The sequence below is a fragment of the Cupressus sempervirens genome, chromosome 5 (genome assembly GCF_028749045.1).
Source record: "Cupressus sempervirens isolate cs-2001-9-10 chromosome 5, ASM2874904v1, whole genome shotgun sequence".
Lineage (NCBI taxonomy): Eukaryota > Viridiplantae > Streptophyta > Pinopsida > Cupressales > Cupressaceae > Cupressus > Cupressus sempervirens.
Window position 1 is genome coordinate 56,344,513 of NC_143122.1, and position 20,823 is coordinate 56,365,335.

Below are 20,823 nucleotides of genomic sequence, written 5' to 3' on the forward strand. Positions count from 1 at the left end.
TAATGAAATGCAATCTCTCATAAAGCAGAGAAAGAGGGAAAACCTCATGGGAAAAGCCCTCCCCCAAAAAGAGAGATGAAAAGAAAAGATGCATGGATGGATGGATGGAGTAATTAAGACCCCCCCATTACGACATACATCAAGTATATACAAAAGAGAAGTAGAAGGACAAAACTCATATGAGGAAAATGTCCCCCCCATGAAAGAGAAGAAGGAGACAAGGTAGTCCCCTCCCGCCCCAAATGTAGTGTGTCGATCAGTGAGAGCTGCTCCAATGTAGAAGCTGATCCATGGGCGCTAAATGATGTTCCTCCCTTTTGGAAGAAACAATGGCAGAGGTATTGGTGAGATGCTTCCCCTAGGTGTAGAAAGAATCTCTATGATGAACGGTGTCTTTGAAACCTGCTCAATTGTCCCTATGTCGATGCTGATGGTCGCTGCTTCCAATACTACTGAGAAGAACGGGTGCAGATCTAGCAAGGATGGATGGAGAACCTATCCCAAAGAACCATCTATCTCCTAAAATGATAAAGAGACCTCTTGCAACTGCTCATCAAAGAGAAGCTGTAGATCATCAAAGAAGTCTCCCAAGTTTGCTATGTGTGACTCCACAAACAAACCTTCAATGTCTGTCAAGAAGTCATCTGCAGATGCTGGAATTGGAAGACAAGGTGTACCTTGCTGTGCTGAAGTACATGAACCTATCACTGTGGCAATGGATGAAGTATTCGCCTCAACAAAGAGAAGACAAATATCATCGATGATGTCTCCTACATCGTTAATGTGAGACTCCACAAATAGCTCTGCAATGTCTAGAAGGAAGTTGTCCAATGAAGTTGAAGTAGGAAGACATGGAGTTTCTTGCTGCACTAAATCCGAAGCATCTGTGGCTAGAATTGGATTAGCAGAATCAACAAGAGCATCTGGAGGTGTGATCTCATCTGGAGAGGATGCAACTGCAATTGGAGGTAAAAGATCTTTTGGGAATGGAGGAATTTGTGGATCTCCATACATCTCCCAAAGATAGATCCAAACATCATATGGATTAGTGGACTTCATGTCATCAAGTGAATCCATAACCTCCATATCCATAAATAGATAGAGAGTACGACAAATGAGAGCACTTGTGTCCGCATGGTAGGTAAGTCCTCTCGCATATGGCAGTGCATTGTGTTGACTAAGATATGTGATAACCAATTGACTCCATTCTTGATAGTTGTCTAGTGTCCAGATAATAAAATCTTCCTCTTCCATGATGGACTAGTCAATGTAACCCCCAAAATGCAAAAAAAAATCAAAGAAACCCCCCCTAATGTATGATTCAAGCACTTTATAGGTAGTGTGTGTCCAACAGCCAATTTAGGGCCTATTTGAAAACAGTATTTCGGTCCACAAACCCTATAATCTAATTGCAAATCTAGAAAGAAGACCAAAAAAAATGCACTTAAAAAAAAAAACGAAACCTCATTATGTGTCTAGATGAGCCCATACTAAGCATTTGAAGTGGCAAAAATCAGGATTTGCGAGTTGCAGAAAAATTCAGGAACAAAGATCTCAAACCACCTGTACTAACGTGTAGATCATGAAATTCTACCCCAAAACAACAAAATTGTTCACAAAAAGGAGTTCGTATGAGGGAGATATCGCTATTTGAAAATACTAGTGTAATTATTTTTCTTGAATCGCCGCCGTCGCGCCTCCAAAAATAAAATGGCTCTAGATTTTGCCTTAGACGTCCGATTTGGATGAAACAAAATCCAATTTCGGAGTTTTTTGACCTTCTAAATGTGATGCAAATATTTGATTTGCACCAGCAAGCTTCAATCTTCAATTGCAAAAAATCTCTCCTACAAGCCTGATGGCCAATTTTTTCAAAAAAAATAATGTAGATCCGAAAAAACTTGTAGAGATGCAGATGAAAAAAAATGTAGATCTGAAATGATCATACCAAATTTGCAAATCGGGCCTTCGGGTTGCCAGTTTGCAAAAAAAATATTGCCTCAATTTTGACTATGGCCTAAGGTAGGCGAATTTATAGTCAAAATTCGCTGAATCGACATTCCAAATGCAATGGTGAAGTCCGCTTTGGCTCTAGATGCTCCCAATGACTACAATACTCTGGATCTAGGTCGAGGTGCTGAAGCAACAATGGTCTCAAACGGCTATGTGAAGAGAAATTCTCCAAGCTCTGATACCATGTAAGAATTTGCCTTAAGGCAAAATTCACCCAAGATCAAGGAACTCAAACACAAGCACAATAGTAGACCAACAAGGTATGATCAGAATAACAATATCCACAATTGATTTATTGCTATTCAATTCAATGTGAAAGTACACTAGGAGTGCCTATACATAAAGGCCTTTGGAATGCTCTAGAATGCCTAGGAATATCAACAACATTATAAGTCATACAACTAAGCACATGTCCACCAGATGTGGGTTATCCTCCATTAAGCACAGTAGTAAGTGCAATGATGATAGGATAAGCCTACAATGGTGCAACACGCAAAATTATGTTGTAGACAACATGTGCTAAAATAGGAGTGCGAATAACTGTGTTGTCTACATGACAACTCAGTTAATTATGCAAACTCTAGTGTTGTAGACACCATGTGATGAATTAGAGTTGCTTATTTTGTGTTATCAACATGACAACCCATAAAAGTACGCAAACTCCTAATTGTCTCACCTAAGGAAATAATAAAATAATGCATGATAATAAAATAATGCATTAATCTAAGTAAACTTATGTGTAAATAGTAAATATGTATTTACACCAGTAGTTTTTCTTATAGAATAGATTAAAACTAAAATTAAGTTATAGAATAGAAATTCAGGAAGTCTTTGTGCCCCAATGATGATTTTTCTTATAAATTAAACAAATAGAAATTAGAGGCACACCAGTATGCTTTCAATCAACCTTTGAGTTGATGTTGCTTTATTGGTATCACCGTTTCAACTATTCGATAGAAGTGTAATTAGAGATTTTATCTTGCCCATTACTTGCTTTGCGGGTAAGTGGATTCTTTCTTGAAAGATAAGAGGAAAGAATATTGGTAACACCCCTTACAAAATCTTTCAAATTCTTGCCTACCTTGAGTTGATCTAAGGAACGGTGAGAAGGGAGAACCTTCCCTTTAAGGTAGAAAAGACTTTGTCTCATATGCTATGGCTGGTCTACTTATTTTGCGACTAGATTTGAACAAACTGTTGGTCGCAAAATATCCACTCAAAATCCTTGTCCACTCATAATGTAGCCTCTCCAAAAGGGCACTATCCATTACGGGAAAAGAACTACAAATATTAGCTTTGCTCAACATGAAACGAAAAATGAAAACATTACTCTTCTTCAAAAAAGCACTGCCACAAGTATATATGTAGATCGAGAATTAGACAAAAAAAGTGCACAATATGTAGAATAGAGAGACTATGCTCATTATGCCCAAAGAAAACATATCCTTTAATCGCATAAAAATTAATGAAAGATACTAGAAAACTTATCTTCCCATTGTGACTCTAACTCTTTAGTGCTACTAAGGACACTATTGTCTTGCTTTCTTTCCTCGGAAGATGCTAGCGACATGCCTCACCCCTCTTCAAATTCAAAACATCACTACTTTCTGCTTGTGTACACAAATACACATACATAAAACAAGATGATACTCCAAAGATGAATTGAAGATCAAGAAACCAATAGTAGAGATACGAAAGGCTTTGCCACAACAAAATACATTATATGCAGAAGTATGAGCTGAGCAAATGCATTAGAGTGATAGAAATATGAAGAAGCTTAATGAAGAACAACCTCACTAGTAGCAACATTGAGCTGAAGAAACACATAGAACTTCACAAATCGATCTTTAGAAGAAATCTTATAAGTATGATACCCTTAAATCTAAACCAGCATAGCATTTTTTTTCCATCACAAAGTATACAGTCACTTTAAGTTAAAAAGTTAAAGTAACTTAAAAACATAACAAAAAGTGAATTTAAGTTATATTTATTAAAAAGTGAAAGTCAAATTAAAAAAATAACATCATATTTTTAATTCGTGTTGTTGCACCAAAAAGGTCCACTCTTGAGGCACAAAAAGTTAGAACATAAAGTGCACTATAGTCACTTTAAGTTAAAAAGTTAAAGTAACTTAAAAACATAACAAAAAGTGAATTTAAGTTATATTTATTAAATAGTGAAAGTCAAATTAAAAAAATAACATCATATTTTAAATTCGTGTTGTTGCACCAAAAAGGTCCACTCTTGAGGCACTAAAATGGGCATATCTCTTGACTGACAACTCCGATTGAGCTCTAGGTTAGACCAAATCAAAAGGAAAAGCGAAAGGCATGACATGAGCAAAACCAAAAGACTAAAAACCAACAAAAGAAAACTCAAAAGCAAATAAAAAGATGATAAAGGCTTCAAAAATCAAGTAAAGGCTTGACAGAAAGCAAAACAAAAAAGACTTGACGAAGGCCTTCAATAAAATGATTTGATATATGAATTGGAATGGATAAATCGATCAACATTAAGCAATTGAATATCAAATTCAAGCTTAGAGAAACATGAAACTAGCTTGAAAAAGTTTTGTGTTGTTACCAACATTTTGTGGTGACAAAATGCGAGACAACAAGATATATGTGTGTGTGTGTGTGTGTGTGTGTGTATGTATGTATGTGTGTGTGTGTGTGTGTGTGTGTGTGTGTGTGTGTGTGTGTGTGTGTGTGTGTGTGTGTGTGTGTGTGTGTATAAGATCATATAAATTTATGTCTATAACCATATAAGTATATTCTATTCACTTCAAATAATTATTATGTCCTTCGAATATCTAAATATTTGTGTATGTTTGTCCTTGTCCACAATTGGGAATATTCACATAATGTGTGTGGACATTAAAAAAGCTAGCGAGAATCCTATATCTGCATCAGGCTTAAGATGGTTGTTATGCCACGTTGGAGTAAGGTGGTAACTCATTTATGTTTGTGTAAACCCGCTTTGATCAAGTATGCTCTAATCCGCCAAACATTGTTTGCAATGTATGTGTTCGTTGAGTAAGAGTCACGTCACCTTTGTCATGCACCACCTCCTGTTATATATATTTGAGATCTTGCCGGTTATCCCAAGTATCAAACTAATTCTGATTTTGTTTATTCTTCAACATCTGCATACTATCTAATATAGATATTATTATTATCGACCACAAAGGAAGAGGACAATATTGACTATTGAAGACTATAGTTATTGTGGATGATATTGTCTGTAAATAAGAAGATATTTATTATTATTAATATAGGATATGAATACCATCACATTTAGAGTTTTGATTATATATATATCGAAGGGTATACAAACTATAGCAAAGGTCATTCTTATATTTCGTGGATCTATATCTTGACAAATTGCAAATCGATATATATTTAGAACTGTCATGTCCCCAAATTTTAATGTAATAATTAAAATTAAATTAATTAATTATTTGGTCCCAGCATTTAAATAATATAATAAAAAGGACCTTTAATTAGTAAATATGGGGCCCAAGTTAATGATATTTGTATTTGTGGTTCCAATTGATTTAGTATGTCTTAGACCCATTTTTATTTTAATTATTTCCATAGGTGTTACCATTGGCTATTGTTGTAAACCCTTGGGCGTTCTTCCGAAGGGTATTTAAGCACAACATGTAGGTAGTAATTGTCATGTAATTTGGATTATTTTCTTTGTATTGCGAATTCCTGTTGGCATTCTTTGTTGTTCACTATTTCGGAAGTGAAAGATCTTCCCTACTTGGCTAGTGTGATTTCAGTGGGATTCAACCCTCACCCTATTCCGATTCTATGGATTACTTCGCCCGAATCTAAGAAATTTCTGCACCATCTTCATTTGCAGTTATCAATATTGTTTGTGGAACTTCCTCAATTCTTTTGGTGTTCATTTGTTCTTGCAATTTGGAGTACATATTTAATATCGTTGATCATTTTGAATCATCTATGCATAAAATCAGTATTGGCGAACCGTTGGTGTAAAGGCACCGTACGACCCCACATACTTCACCAAACTACCAAAGTCACTTCCGTATGGACTCACCCAACACCATATGCCACTCTCTCTTCACTACTTTGTACCCTCCTGATACACTACATAGGATCACCCTACCAGATGGTCATCAACCTTCACTCGCCGTACGACCTTTTGCATTGCCATATGGTTTGCACTCCACACCATAGGAACTGCCCTGGCTTTAGCCGTACGGTCTCTTGGGTCAACTGTACAGGCTGTCTATTTACCACATGGACAATGTTGAGTGTTGCTTCGAAGTATGTTCGACTTGCAACCTATGCGCTAAGTTAGAGTATCTTTGAGTTTGCCTTTGAAACATTAAAGTGATATCAGAGCAATTGCCTTAGAGTCGAGATCCCCTTTGAATCGAGATTGCCTCTGGACCAAGATCACCTTTGGGCCAGGTTTGCCTTTGGGTCGAGATCTCCTTTAGGCCAAGTTCCATTTTGGGACATTACAATGGTATCAGAGCGATTGCCTTTGGGCCGAGATAGCCTTCAGGCCGAATTCCCCTCTGGGACATTACGGTGGTATTAGAGCAATTGGCTTCGGGTCGAGATCCCCATTGGGAAGTCATTGCCTTCGGGCTGAGATCGCCTTCAGGTCAAGTTTCCCTTCAGGACATTACTAACTTATACAAAATTTTGTAAGTTGAATAAATCTGATCACAAAATTAACATGGTATCAAAGCCTAGTTAAAAGACGATCCTGATCAGATTTATCTACAGAGTGCTCTCAAATATCCAAAAATTCCTTATCTATCAAAATGGTAAATGGTATGAAGGTAGAGGATAGACTCGACAGTGATTTAAATTACGCAGGGTGGAAATTGCGAATAAAGTTAATCCTAAAAGAGAATGACCTAAAGCAATTTATTGAAAGGTCTGACCAACCACCAAAGGGAAGTGATGAATTGAATAAATGGGAGAAGGATAACACTAGACCCATGAAATTGATTTGTGCACAATGTTAAGGATCATCTACTTCCTATTATTTTTGAATTAGACACAACACATGTAATTTTTAAAGCACTTCAAGAAATGTTTGAGATAAACAATACCACTAGAATTCTAACTCTAAAAGACAATCTCTCCATCATTAAGATGGACAAAGGAGAATTTTCCGCTTTATATTTCATAAGGATAACAAAACTAAGGAACCAACTTTCTACAATTGGTCAAATCTATGATGAGAAAGAATAAGCCATGATTTCTCTAAAGGGACTATCACCATCATGGAATGCTTTTAGACAAGGAGTATGCGCTCGATCCATGCTTCCTAAACTTGCTCGATTCAAGGCTGACTGCATAAATGAGGAGTGCATGTTAATGTCTCAAGATGATACTTCCAGTAGAGGTGATATTCAGGTTCTCACAACCCAAGTTGATTAAAGAAAGAAACCTAAATTCAGAGGAAAAAGGAAACATAGAGATTACTCTAAAATGCAATGCTTTAGATGTGTCAACTATAGTCACTCTACATTTTAATGCCCTGATAGACTGAAACATCAAGCATCCTTTGCCAAAGTCAGCAATTCAGATATAGATTTAGAAAGATGTCCATTCTAAAGAACTTCAAATATCCTTAACACGTATGAAATACTAGAATTAAGAGGGAGTTCTCAATTTTCTTATTATCTTCATGAAATTGCAAAATAACTGTGAAATGTTTTTTTTTAAAATGAATTTGGCTTGGTAACAATTTATGAGATGGAGTCTTAGAATACCAACTTATTGTAATATATTTTTAAAATCACATTTATTTGTTTGTACATACTATTCAAGAGTTATGTACTTTGATCTTTTCATTTGAGAATGTTATTGCAAGAGGGATATTGAGATTCAAAGGGAGCCTGGCATTTCATTAGAGCCTATACGGTTGACCCAAGAGACAGCACAGGCTATCTTGAGTCTGACATAGAGGATATGATTCAGTCAACCTTTGGAAATCTCAATCATATTAATTTAGATGGAGTAAACCATGTTGAGATGGATTCTCCATTGATCAATAAATTGTAGTAGTCAAGACGACCATGATTCGTGAATATTACTCATGACTATGTGGTGGTTCTACCCCCTATGTACATCATGAGGAAGTGACGACTTCCAAATGATCATCACTTGAATTTGCAAAAGTTATTGAAAGGTGACGATCTTACAATAACTTAATTTTCTATTATGATGGATATCTTACAATGTCTATGGAGATCATAATAGATTATACTTTGCACAGTGGATGTTTATGTGGTAAGCATTATGAGAATGAGTGTGTGCATACCTTATAAACATTTTTGAGTATATGGTGAATGTTATTAATATTCTGGAAGGCCATTACATAGAGTATTTGGTGAATATCACCAGTCTTGATATTTTGGGAGGCCAATACTCAGAGTACTTGGTGAATATCACACATTTTGATATTCAAGAAGGCCATTACTCACAGTATTTGGTGAATATCACATGTTCTAATATTCTAGAAGGCCATTACTCACAAAGTATTTGGTGAATATCGAATCTTGATATTCAGGGAGACCAATACTTATGATATCAAAACCTTTTGAGTACACGTGATATCAAATGGTGTAAATCTTGTAACATATCAAATGAGATATCCTTAAAATTGTAATGTTATGTTGAAGTAATACTTTTTTGTGTTTATCCTCCCTAGCTAAGAGGAGTGTTAATGTTTTTTTTATCTTCAGTTGGATAAAACATAAGGTAAACATAAAGGATAACCCTTTGATTAAAATATATTATGGGATATATATATAAGTATATTCTATTCACTTCAAATAATTATTATGTCCTTCAAATATCTAAATGGTTGTGCAAGTCTGTCCCTAGTCACGATTGGGCAAATTCATCTAATGTGTGTGGAGATTAAAAAGGATGGTGGGAATCCTATATCTGCATCAGGCTTAAGATGGTTGTTGTGCCACATTGGAGTAAGGTGGTAATTCATTTATGTTTGTGTAAACCCGCTTTGATCAGGTATGCTCTAATCTCCCAAACTTTGTTTTCAATCTATGCGTTGGTTGAGTAAGAATCATGTTGCCTTTGTCATGCACCCCCTCTTGTTATATATTTGAGATCTTGCTGGTTATCCCAAGTATCGAACTAATTCTGATTTTGTTTTTTCTTCAACATCTGTGTACTATCTCATATAGATATTATTATTATCGACCACAGGCACTAGAGGACAATATTGACTATTGTAGACTATATAGTTATTGTGGATGATATCGTCTGTAAATAAGAAGATAATTATTATTATTCATATAGGATATGAATAGCGTCGAAGTTAGAGTTTTGATTTTATTGTAGAGGATATATATATATTAGAGACAAAGTATAGCAAAGGTCATTCTTATATTTCGTGGATCTATATATTGACAAATTGCAGATCAATATATATTTAGAACTCTTATACAAAATTCTGTAAGTTGAATAAATCTGATCACAAAATTAACAGTTTTAGAACATTTTTCCAAGTTTTAAAATTAATTTATACAATGAAAAGTTCTTTAAAATATTTTAACGCTTTTATTAAAAAGTTATACTTCAATTGTTTTTTAAGTTAGAATTGAATAAGCTTTTCTAGTGTAAAGCTTTATTTTAAATATCAAAATGATTAAGTTTTAAAAGGATATTGTATTATTTAAAAAACAAAATCATTTTTTTAATTAAAGCTTTTCACTACATAGTTTATTTTAAAAACCTATTTGAAATTATTTAAGTTACTTCTTGATTTTTTTAAAATGAGAGATTATTTCGTTTTTTTGCTAAAACAAAAAGCTTCAAACTTATTTTGTGGGAGTAACTTTTTTTCTGGTACCCTAAATTCTTGTAATCATGTCTACTTTAAGTGTAGAAACTAAATTAAATAGTACCATCTGTCATTGTAAACACTCATTTCGTTTATTATTTCATTACAAAGGAAGGAGACTATGTTCATTGCACAAAGGGGATAATATTTTCCACAGCTAGCCATTTGTTCAAGCTTTTGAAACAGTGTCAACCTAAAAGTTATAACTGACTTTTATAAACATGTGTGCCATATGATTAATCCAAAGCACATAAAACCATTGCTAATGCTAAACTTGCAGGAACTATAAGTCATCTCACTATTTTTCCTTGATTAGTATTGTCACATTATTATAATTTCAATAATTAGTATGGAATACTATCGATTTATTTGGTATTATGCCATCAATTTATATGCACATAGATGCATGTTTGGTCAGATGTGCAGGAAGCGCTTTCTACAAGGTTAATTGTGGAGAGCACTCAGGTGCACCTCATTCATAGTAACCTTTTTGGGACCATTGTAGAATATCTCCATCCAATGATTTGGTATGCAGTTAATCCGATTGATGTTTATCAACTTGGATCTCAATTCCATATTTTAAGGATCATGTTCTTAAAACTTCTCTCATATCTACTAAAAGGTAAATTAGTTCTAAAGTCATAACCCTTAGAATTGATTATGATAAGGCATATTTCAATAGTTTATTAAAGTCATTTGGTAGTAATAATGAGTTATCAATTCCATATGCACCTCGTTAAAATAGTGTAGTTGAAAGGAAGCATAGGTTTATAGTTCACGACACTCTTATCTGTTGTTTATTTTATGATGCAAATTGTGAAGTTGTTTAAAAAAGTTACATGGATTCAGATCTAGGGGGTGATCTTGATGATGGGAAATCTACTCGTAGATATTGTTTTTTCTGTTGGATCGAATGCCATCTCTTGGAATAGTAAAATGAAACGATCTACTTAGCTCTACCGAAGTTGAATATTGAGGTTCTATCCATGCATCCAAAGAATCTCTAAGGTAAAGAAAGACTACTTGATGATTTGGGTTTACCTCAAGAGGTTCCTACACATTTGTATTGCGACGATCAAAGTGCCATTACGTTGGCAGAGAATCCAATTTTCAATGCAAGGATCAAACGCATTGGTCTTCAACATCACTTTATTAGAGAGAAAATTGAAGTTGAAAATTTCACTTTTGTATTGTAAGGGTGTAGACTGAGTTGCAGATATTCCCACCAAACCAATTGTCCTATTGAAACTGCTAACTTCAAAAAAATCCAATTGTCCTCTTGAAACCACTAAAAGTTAATGCCATTTTCTTGACATTTTTCCACCTATCAAACAAAATATTACAGCCATTGCGTTCTAAATCTGGTTTTGTTCCTCTACCAACTTATATATATTCTGGATCTCATCCTTAAATAATCGACCACTTAATTCATAACTTTTTGGGCCCTTGAACCCCTTGACTATCATAGTTAGTGCCAAACCCAACACCTTCCAATAAGGACTTGAAGCAACATTAAAGAGAATACTATCACAGTACCAAATTTTGGCACATGCAAACTATACCTCATGATGCAATTCCCGATCCATGCAGTACCTTCCAATGTGTTAATTATTCATAGATCGTTTTGGTGGAGATAGAACTAAATATACTTGCAACAATATTGACTGATTATATTATATTTCTGATATAATTTTCTGTTTTCCTTTTGCAGGAACTGATGCTATAATGTGGGCAGATATATCAGTCTATGACCAATGAACTGTAATGAAGATATATTTCTTATTTATTCTGAAGACTGGGATTCTGCATTGCTGATTTAATTGATGGTCATCCCAGCCTTCAGATTACATATTAATATTAATGTGAGGAGGGATGCCCAGGTAGGGGCATCACCCTAGAGTCATGACCCTACGTGGTCATGCCTCTACATTCTTATCTAAAAAAATATTACTGCCCAATGATAATTACAGATGATCAGAGGATAACATAACCAAAACAAAATTGAATTTGATCGGTATAGCATTTGAAACGATATGTTGCTTGATCAGATTTCAACCGATATACACAATAGATAATTGGTATTTTGGCAATTGATAAGTTGACGATGATTATATATATATAATCAGAATTTCATAATTTGATCAATCATGAAGGTTATAATAAACTATACTCACTTATAGAGTTTGCTCCAATTTACTATGAGGCTAACATTCTCAACACTCCCTCTTTTAGCAAGAAGGAAATTGAAGTAGATGTAATACAAGATTAAATACCACCTTAAGTGTGGTCTATGATATATTTATGTTATAGTGTCTGGCAAGATACAGCCCAAAGAACCATAACAATTCATTAAAATGGTGTCCGGCAAAATCCGGTCCAAAGAACCATGATAACACTTTGCTCCAACACATTTTGGTGTTAGGAGATAGATCAACTATTGATAAGGTCATCACCTTACAATAGTGACGTTACACATATGAAAGATCGTCACCTTTCATAACAAAAGTTTGCAAAAAATCTAATTTTCATTTATTCATGAGTATATTAACTTACAAATGTATTTAAAAATGTCATACCAAGTTTACCTTTGAAGTACGCTGTTTTCAACCTTGCAAAAGGCTTGGTAAAAATGTCAAAATTTTGGTCATTAGTGCTGATATAAATCAGCTTGATAACATTTCTATCAACCATGTCTCTTATGTAATGGTAAGGAGTCTCGATGTGCTTTGATCGATTGTGGAAGACAGGATTAGCAGAAAGTTTGATGCAGCTCTAGTTATCAAAATGAATACTGTGAGATTTAGTTGCTTTCCAAAGAGTCCAAATAATAACTTTCTCAGAGATAGTACTTCGCAAGCTCCCATGGAGGCTGCCATATATTCAGCTTTGGTGGAACTCAAGGCAACTATCGGTTGTTTTCTACTGATCCAAGATTAAAGCAACACCCTGTAGTACTTTTGTGGTTTATGGAACAACCAGGCCAATTAGAATCAGTATATCCTTCAAGTTTAATCTCAACATTTTTGTACTTCAAACCAAGACCAATAGTGCCACGCAAATATCTCAAGATATGTTTAGCAACCATCAAATGAATCTTCTTTGGTTGACCCATGAAATGACTTAAAATATTGGTGGCATAGCAGATATCAAGCCTAGTTTTTACTAGATACGTAAGTGATCCAATGATCTATCTGTAGAGTGGGGTCAATAGACTCTAAATTCACAGCTTCTTCTTTTAGCTTGTGTAGATTTGTTTCCATCGAAGTTGCTAGAGGTTTGTTGTCCATATTCTCAAATCTCGTCAAGATGTCACAGGTGTACTTCCCTTGATTTAGAAAAATATGATCTTTCTTTTGACATACTTCTAGACCCAAAAAATAGTGTAGTAGGCCTAGATCCTTCATTTCAAATTCAGCTATAAGATCTTGTTTGCATCTTTCAACTAAGTGATCTTTACCTGTTATCAATAGGTCATCAACATATAAAATAACTATTAACATGTCACCATTAGATATTTTGAAATATACGTTAGGCTCAACTTCATTTTTGAAGTATCCTAGTTTGGAGAGGTAGCTATCTATCCTTTCATACCAGGCTTGTGGTGCCTATTTGAGGCCATAAAGAGCTTTCTTTAGTTTACTTACATATAGATTCTTATCTTTTATAACAAAACATTCAGGTTGTTCAATGTACACTTCTTCATTAATGACACCATTTAGAAATGCGGTCTTGACATCCATTTGATGTATCTTCCATCCTTTAGATTCTGCAATTGCAATAGTTGTCCTTACTGAAGTGCATTGAGCAAATGGAGCAAAGGTTTCCTCATAATCAATACCTACCTTTTGGGAAAAACCTCGAGCAACAAATCTTGCTTTATGTTTTTCAATATTGACATCTGAAGCATATTTGATACTGTATAACCAGTTTGATAAAACAACTGATTTGTCTTTTGGCCTAGATACAATATCCCAAACACCAGTTTGTAATATGGATTGATTTTCTTCGACCATAGCATCTTTCCATGCTTGACAAGATAGGGTTTCTTCAACAGTTGATGGTTTAAAGTTTGTAAGAGCAGTTACTACTGCAGCGTAACAAAGATTAATTTTTGGTTTTCTTGCTCTCTCTGGAGATTTCATCTATTTCAACATTAATTTCTTCAATCATTTTCCTTGCCGATAAAGGCCTTTTCTTGATATTAGAGATGTCTCTATTTTCAATGTCCAGTAGTAGTTAATTTTCTTCTGATATGTTCTCCCTCTGATTTTTAGTTTGCAGATTTTCGTCTAATTCTATGATGGGCTTGTTTTCTGTACTAGTGGATAGTTTTAAGGCAGTGCTTTCTTCAAATTTGATATCTCTACTGATTTCAACTGATATCTGCCCAAGTAAATAGACTTTATACCCTTTGGTGTTTTCACTGTAGCCAACAAATATTACTCTCTTCTCGAATGGTTTTAACTTGGTTCTCTTTTCTTTAGGTATGTGAATGTAAACGGGACAACCAAATATTTTGAGATGACTTAGGTCAGGTTTAATTCCTGTAAAGACTTCTTCGGGAGTATGTTTTCTAGAATTAAGTGTGGGCATCTATTTTGAATATATACAACAGTATTAGTGGCCTCCACCCAAAAAAGTGTAAATTTTGATCATGAAGCATGACTTTAGTTGCTTCAACAATGGTTCTATTTTTTCTTTCTACCACCCCATTCTGTTGAGTATTATAAGGTACATTATACTTTCTCTCAATTCCAACAAAGGTGCAGAAGTCTTTGAAATTTTTAGAGGTGTATTCACTCCTATTGTCTGATCTTAGAGTTTTTATTCTTTTTGACGTTTGATTTTCCACAATCGCTTTGAACTCTTTAAATTTTAATAGAACCTCGTTTGATTCTTTGACTTTTAGAAAATATATCTAGGTTTTCCTAGAAAAATCATCAATAAAGATTATGTAATATTAGAATCCTCCTAGAGAAAGTGTTGGCATAAGTCCACATAAATCAGCGTGGACTAGTTCTAGAATTGATTTAGACTTGTGTTCGCTAGGAGGAAAAGATCTTTTTACATTCTTTTTTAGAGCGCATCCTTTACAAATGCCTATATGGTTTGAATTTAAGTTAAGAAGACTTGTGTTCGCTAGGAGGAAAAGATCTTTTTACATTCTTTTTTAGAGCGCATCCTTTACAAATGCCTATATGGTTTGAATTTAAGTTTAAGTGTTCCAGTGGTGATTTTTTCTATGATTGGTAGTGTATTGAATCCAATATGTCCGAGCCTTCTATGTCATATTTCATTAGGATTTATTACTTCACGATTTAGGGCTTACTTTTGGATGTTACATAGCTTATATAGAGTTCCATCTCTAGACCCTATGATGATAGCATTCTTGAGGTTAGAGTATTTAGGCCAATACAACACTTTGTCTTCATTAAAGGTGACTTGTACCCTTCATCAACAAGTCCAGAGATGGATACTAGATTCCTTTTTATGCCAAGTACAAAAATAACATCTTTCAATTGTAGAGTAATCCCAGTTTTTAGTTGTATAGAACATGTTCCAATTCCTTTTACTAGATAGGTAGAGTTATCTCCAATGGTGACTCCTTTAGTGGTATAAGTTCCAAAAGTTTTAAACTTATCTCTGAATCCTGTTATGTGACGGGATGCACCACTGTTTATTATCCACACATTTTCGTTGGATTTCATCTCACTTGATAGGGCTATGTAGAATAATAGATTTTCTTCCTTTTTTGTTTCAGCTACGGAGACTAGAATTTTTTCCCTTTCTGGACAAATTCTGAAGGTATGTCCAAATTTCTCACACTTGTAACATTGAACTTTGGAGAAGTCATTTCTTTTGTAATTATCGTTTCCTTTTTGTTCATCATTTTTCTTTCGTTTGAATTTTCTCTTATTCTCTCTGTTATTAGAGACTGAGAAAAGAGCTTGATTTTCTCCCTCTTGACTTGAAATGATCCCTCTATAAATTGGTCTTGATTATTTTGAGGTGCAATCATTTTTAAGTTGATCAAAAGCTGGTATTAACGGTCTGTTTCTGACTTGAATGAATGCTTCCCAAGATATAGGTAATCTTCTAAGTGCTATTATGGATAATTCTTGATCTTCTACTTTGTTTCCAATAGAAGATAGTTGAATTTTTATTTTGGAAATTCTTCCAAAGTAGGATGAGATTGACTCTCCTTTTATTCATTTTTATATTCATAAGTTGATTGTTAATGTAAGCAATCTACTAGAGTTGTTGATCTCAAAGGTATCCTTAATTCTTTTAAATACTTCAAATGCTTTCTTGAGGTTTGATATGGAAGGAAAAATATGATATTTTACTGAATCAACAATCATCTTCCTGGCTTTGTTATTTTGCCTTTTTCAAGTGGCCTTTTCTACCTTGTCTTCAAGTATTGAAATGTCAATTTCAATGAATGATTCCAATTCCAATTCTTTGAGGATTGTTGTAATTCGAATTTTCCATGAGAAGAAGTTTGTTACTCCTTCAATTCTATCCTCAACTCTAACATTGTCTGTTATGATGTCACTTATATTTTAAGAAATTAGTTTAGCAATCTCTCCACCAATTTGGCTCTGATACCGTGTTAATTATTCATAGATCGTTTTGGTGGAGATAGAACTAAATATACTTGCAACAATATTGATTGATTATATTATATTTCTGATAATTTTGTGTTTTCCTTTTGCAGGAACTGCTGCTAGAATGTGGGCAGATATATCAGTCTATGATCAATGAACTGTAATGAAGATATATTTCTATTTATTCTGAAGACTAGGATTCTGCATTGCCAATTTAATTGATGATCATACCAGCCTTCAGATTGCATATTAATATTAATGTGGGGAGGCATGCCCATGTAGGGGCATGACCCTATGTGGCCTATGCCACGTAGAGTCATGACCCTATGTGGTCATGCCTCTACATTCTTATCTAAACAAGTATTACAACCTGATGATAATTATGGACGATCAGAGGATAACATAACTGAAGCACAATCAAATGTGATCGGTATAGCATTTGAACCGATATGTTACTTGATCAGATTTCAACCGGTTTACATAATAGATAATCGGTCTTTTGGCAATTGATAAGTTGATGATATATATATATATATATATATATATATAATCACAGTTTTTCATTATTTGATCAATCATGAAGGTTATCGTAAACTATATTCACTTATAGAGTTTGCTTCAATTTACTATGAGGCTAACATTCTCAACATAATGCAGGTGCACACTAAGAATATTATAAGGAACCACAAAAACCTAGAATGTGGGCTAGTCACACTTGTATTTATGGCCTAATGGAAGCAGAGCTCCCTGTATCAACCTATAGAATCATGAGGCTCCCATTAACTTTTTCATCCTCATTTATCTACTGTTTTCTTTTCTGAAATGTTGAAAGGAGAGTTCTCACCTCATTCTAAATCTTTGGAGTTAGTTCAATACATGGTGTAACATTTTGGCAAGGAACCTGATGAAGGTGATATTTTAGATGATTTAGATCTCCTCTCATATGTTTATAGAAGTGGCTCCACAACCATTCCCTGTTTTGAACCTTTTGTTTCACATTTCTAGCAATTGTCCTTAGGCTGGCTACCTTTCTCAGTTGTAGTTGTAGATACCATATTATTTTCGAAAAATAGAATCAAGTCTAGAAGAAAGGGAAATAAGAGAAAAATAGTTCAAACTAAAATCATCACCAACAAGATAATCTTGTTTAATGATTGGATGAAGAAAAATTGCTGCTTATTTGCTTCGAGTAGATGATATCGTCAATAGCATAAAGGATCTTGGTGAAAAAATTAGAATAATAAAGTAGCATATAAGATTTTAAGATCTCTTCTCTTAGGACCTGATGCTGAAGTATTTTCTACTGAAGAGATGAAGGACTTGGATAAATTAACATAAAATAAAACTAATTCCAATTAGCTACGATATATTCTACAATGCTAACATTATTTTATATTTATCTAACACCCTTATATTAAGCAAAACTTACACATTTTACATCATAACAATTTACTAAATAGCCCTTACCCTTTTCCAAATGTAGGGTCCCCAAGTAGAACTGCCCGCTTATTGTCTTTCAGAGCAGCTGCTAAAATCTCACTTGCACTTGCAGTTCCCTTGTTCACCTTGAGAGGAAAATTTATCAGAATACCACTATTATTGAAATGGTCACAGTCTCACAGTGTTAAGCTAAAGAGTTTATACAATAATTAATTGTTGGAGGAATTTCATATTGATGTAAAATGAATATGAATTTGTTCTACATGCAAGGCAATAGACTTTGGTTTAATAAAAACAAAGCTCCTATGTCATCTAACCATAGCTAATTTGCTTTTTCACAAGCGATCACATCAAAGAACATATCTGTGCAAAGTTGACAAAATATTAGGTGATTATCCTGAATTAGGTCTTCTCTAAATCAGTGCTTGGTCATGGTGTAAGCATGTAGACTAGACATCAATGGGTCCTTTTGATCAGATAATCTGTAAAACATACACTAATACTTTAAGTCTTGGATAGCCATTGCACATCTTCATGGTCAAATTCTGGTTGGAAGAATCTAATCAAGCTAACAATGATCAAATAATATTTTTTTTAATCAAGTCTAGGGGTTTCTACTTCTAAATTAAAGGTGGAAACAATGCTTGAAAAAAAGTGCTATTTTTTCTCTTCTTTTGTGCAATTCAGTGTAATGCAACCATCTTGATCAAGCTGGAGTTTTAGAAAAAGACAAGAGTGCATCTTACCAGCACTACCAATGGTTCTGATGTTGCAATTGCTTCACTTCCATCTGTGTCATATATATCACGAACACCCTTGCTATCACAGATATAGACTATCACACCTTTGTCCAACCTGAAATCAACACAAATATTCTTATCTCCTATTTGTCCGAACTTATATCAACAATTAACACTGTTACATTTTGTAGCCAAGAGTGTGAATAATTGTATTAAATATTTTCGCACAACACAATGGCTCTTGCCCATTCAATATTTTTAAATTGAGAATACCACTGCATTTCTCGTTTTTTTATCCCTGCACTCTCTTGAATCTCAGCTATTCACACAAGGGTGCTCTTAGGATTTATTTATTTATTTCTGACAATTAAATATATTAAAAGGGTGATAGGAAAGTTAATGAAGAAATCGTATCAAAATCACGGCTAAACATTCTTAAATAATTTTCATATGCAAATTGATTTCATTTTTCCCAAGGAATTATTTTTACAACAGGTTTAATAGTAAATGTATCCCTCGTAGAATGAGCTTCAGCTTAGATGACCCAACCAAATTTTATCTCTTCTATTGAACCACCCACTAATTGCAGCTAGTGTCATCTGCTATGGTACACCTTACCCAAATGGGATGTGGTAGATTAACCAATTCAACATTCAGCATGTGTACATGTCTCCTAGAAGCTTGAACACAAGCCTCCATTATTTAAGCTCCAATGTTTTACCATTCAAGTCCATCACATTTGACATGGCTTCATGGATATTGATTAGATATAATCCATCAGTTTCTTCAGAAAAACTTCATTATTCTTAAGGATATTGATTATATAATTATTCATATACTTTTCTAAATTAAGTTAATTAATTCGTACCGTGTGAGTTGCTGAATTGCTTTCACAGGGAAATCAAAGTTAAAAATTGTTTGATTATTTTGGCAAGGCAGATGAGTACAATTGACATTAAATGTGAAAACAAGTGATAAAAATAATCAGTAAAATTATACCAGATCTTTGCGATTTTGATCCCTTCAGGAAAGAGTCCGCCGCTGCGTACCATAACAGACCAGAGATTACAAGCATGGAGTCAAATAACCAAAGAAAACGAATCAGCTTGCAGACAATGCCAAACAGAGTCACATACATCGTAAAATGTTTCAACATAGTTTCTGGGGATAAGAAGGAACAAGAATATAGCAAATGAGTCAAAATAACCTGTTGTTCCGAAGATCTAGCACATAGGATGCCACTTTATGCTCCCGTAAGTTTTCAATGGCTTCCTTAACAGCTCCTGTGACAAAAGAACGGGTATCAGGCACCCAATTCAGATCCCTCCCTTATCTATTGTCTGCAACTAACCCATATTTTATCTCTTCATTTTCTTCAAACATTCACATGGAATGAAACCCCCAGAGACATTAATTATATTCAATTACATTACACAGTACCATTGCAACGATATACAACTAGTTATTAGGATCCTTTCCAGCACAGGAACCCTTGACCTTTCAGATTGGCCAGCACCACGCCAATGCCTATAGCAAAACTTACCCATAAACTTACAGATTAGTTGGGTAATTGTCCAAGCCAATCAATCTTGTGATAAATTTCATAATCACAGTTGACAACATTGGTTTTTCATAGATAAGTTGTGGGGGAAGTGCCCGGTCCCAATAAAAGAACAAATTTAAAATAGAGAGAATTGCTACAGACTCACAGAGGGGAAGCACAATGACTAAAGAATGGAAACTCAGAGAAAGACAAAAGGCCTTGAGAAAACATCAAGGGACAGCTAATGGAAACTCAATGAGAGATCCAACGATGGAAAGAAAAAGCAAGAACTGTGTACAGTTAAAACCTTCTTAGATCTAGGCTTGACCATTGAGTTTGTTTTGCTAGGCCCTTCTGTTTAGAAGGGCAACCATGGTCTGCTGAGAACCCTCCTCAACAGCCTCCCTGCCTTCAGTTTGAAGTCTCTCAGCTTCTGATTTTCAGCTTTTCTTCACTGAAGATAAGCCAATATTTGGTTTTCAGATGCCACTAGCAGATTGACAAATGGATGATTCCTAAATGGGAATAACATCTCTGTGGTAAAAAAATCAGGACTGAAATTATCTAATTCATCCATGAAAGGAAAGGAACACTCATCACAAATGCTTTCATC

General features: G+C 34.4%; 1 protein-coding gene across 2 annotated transcripts in view; it reads right to left on the bottom strand.

Annotated features, from left to right (window-relative positions):
• LOC149554532 (Peptidase S41 family protein) overlaps positions 1-20,823 on the bottom strand; it is a 183,672-nt gene that overhangs the window by 11,083 nt on the left and 151,766 nt on the right. For both annotated transcript variants that reach the window (XM_089828576.1, XM_089828577.1), the window contains exons 8-11: positions 19,875-19,950; positions 19,667-19,708; positions 18,674-18,782; positions 17,955-18,052 (exon numbers count right to left, since the gene is read on the bottom strand). In XM_089828576.1, the coding sequence (XP_089684702.1) occupies positions 17,955-18,052; positions 18,674-18,782; positions 19,667-19,708; positions 19,875-19,950 (325 nt within the window). The remainder of the gene's footprint in view (positions 1-17,954; positions 18,053-18,673; positions 18,783-19,666; positions 19,709-19,874; positions 19,951-20,823) is intronic.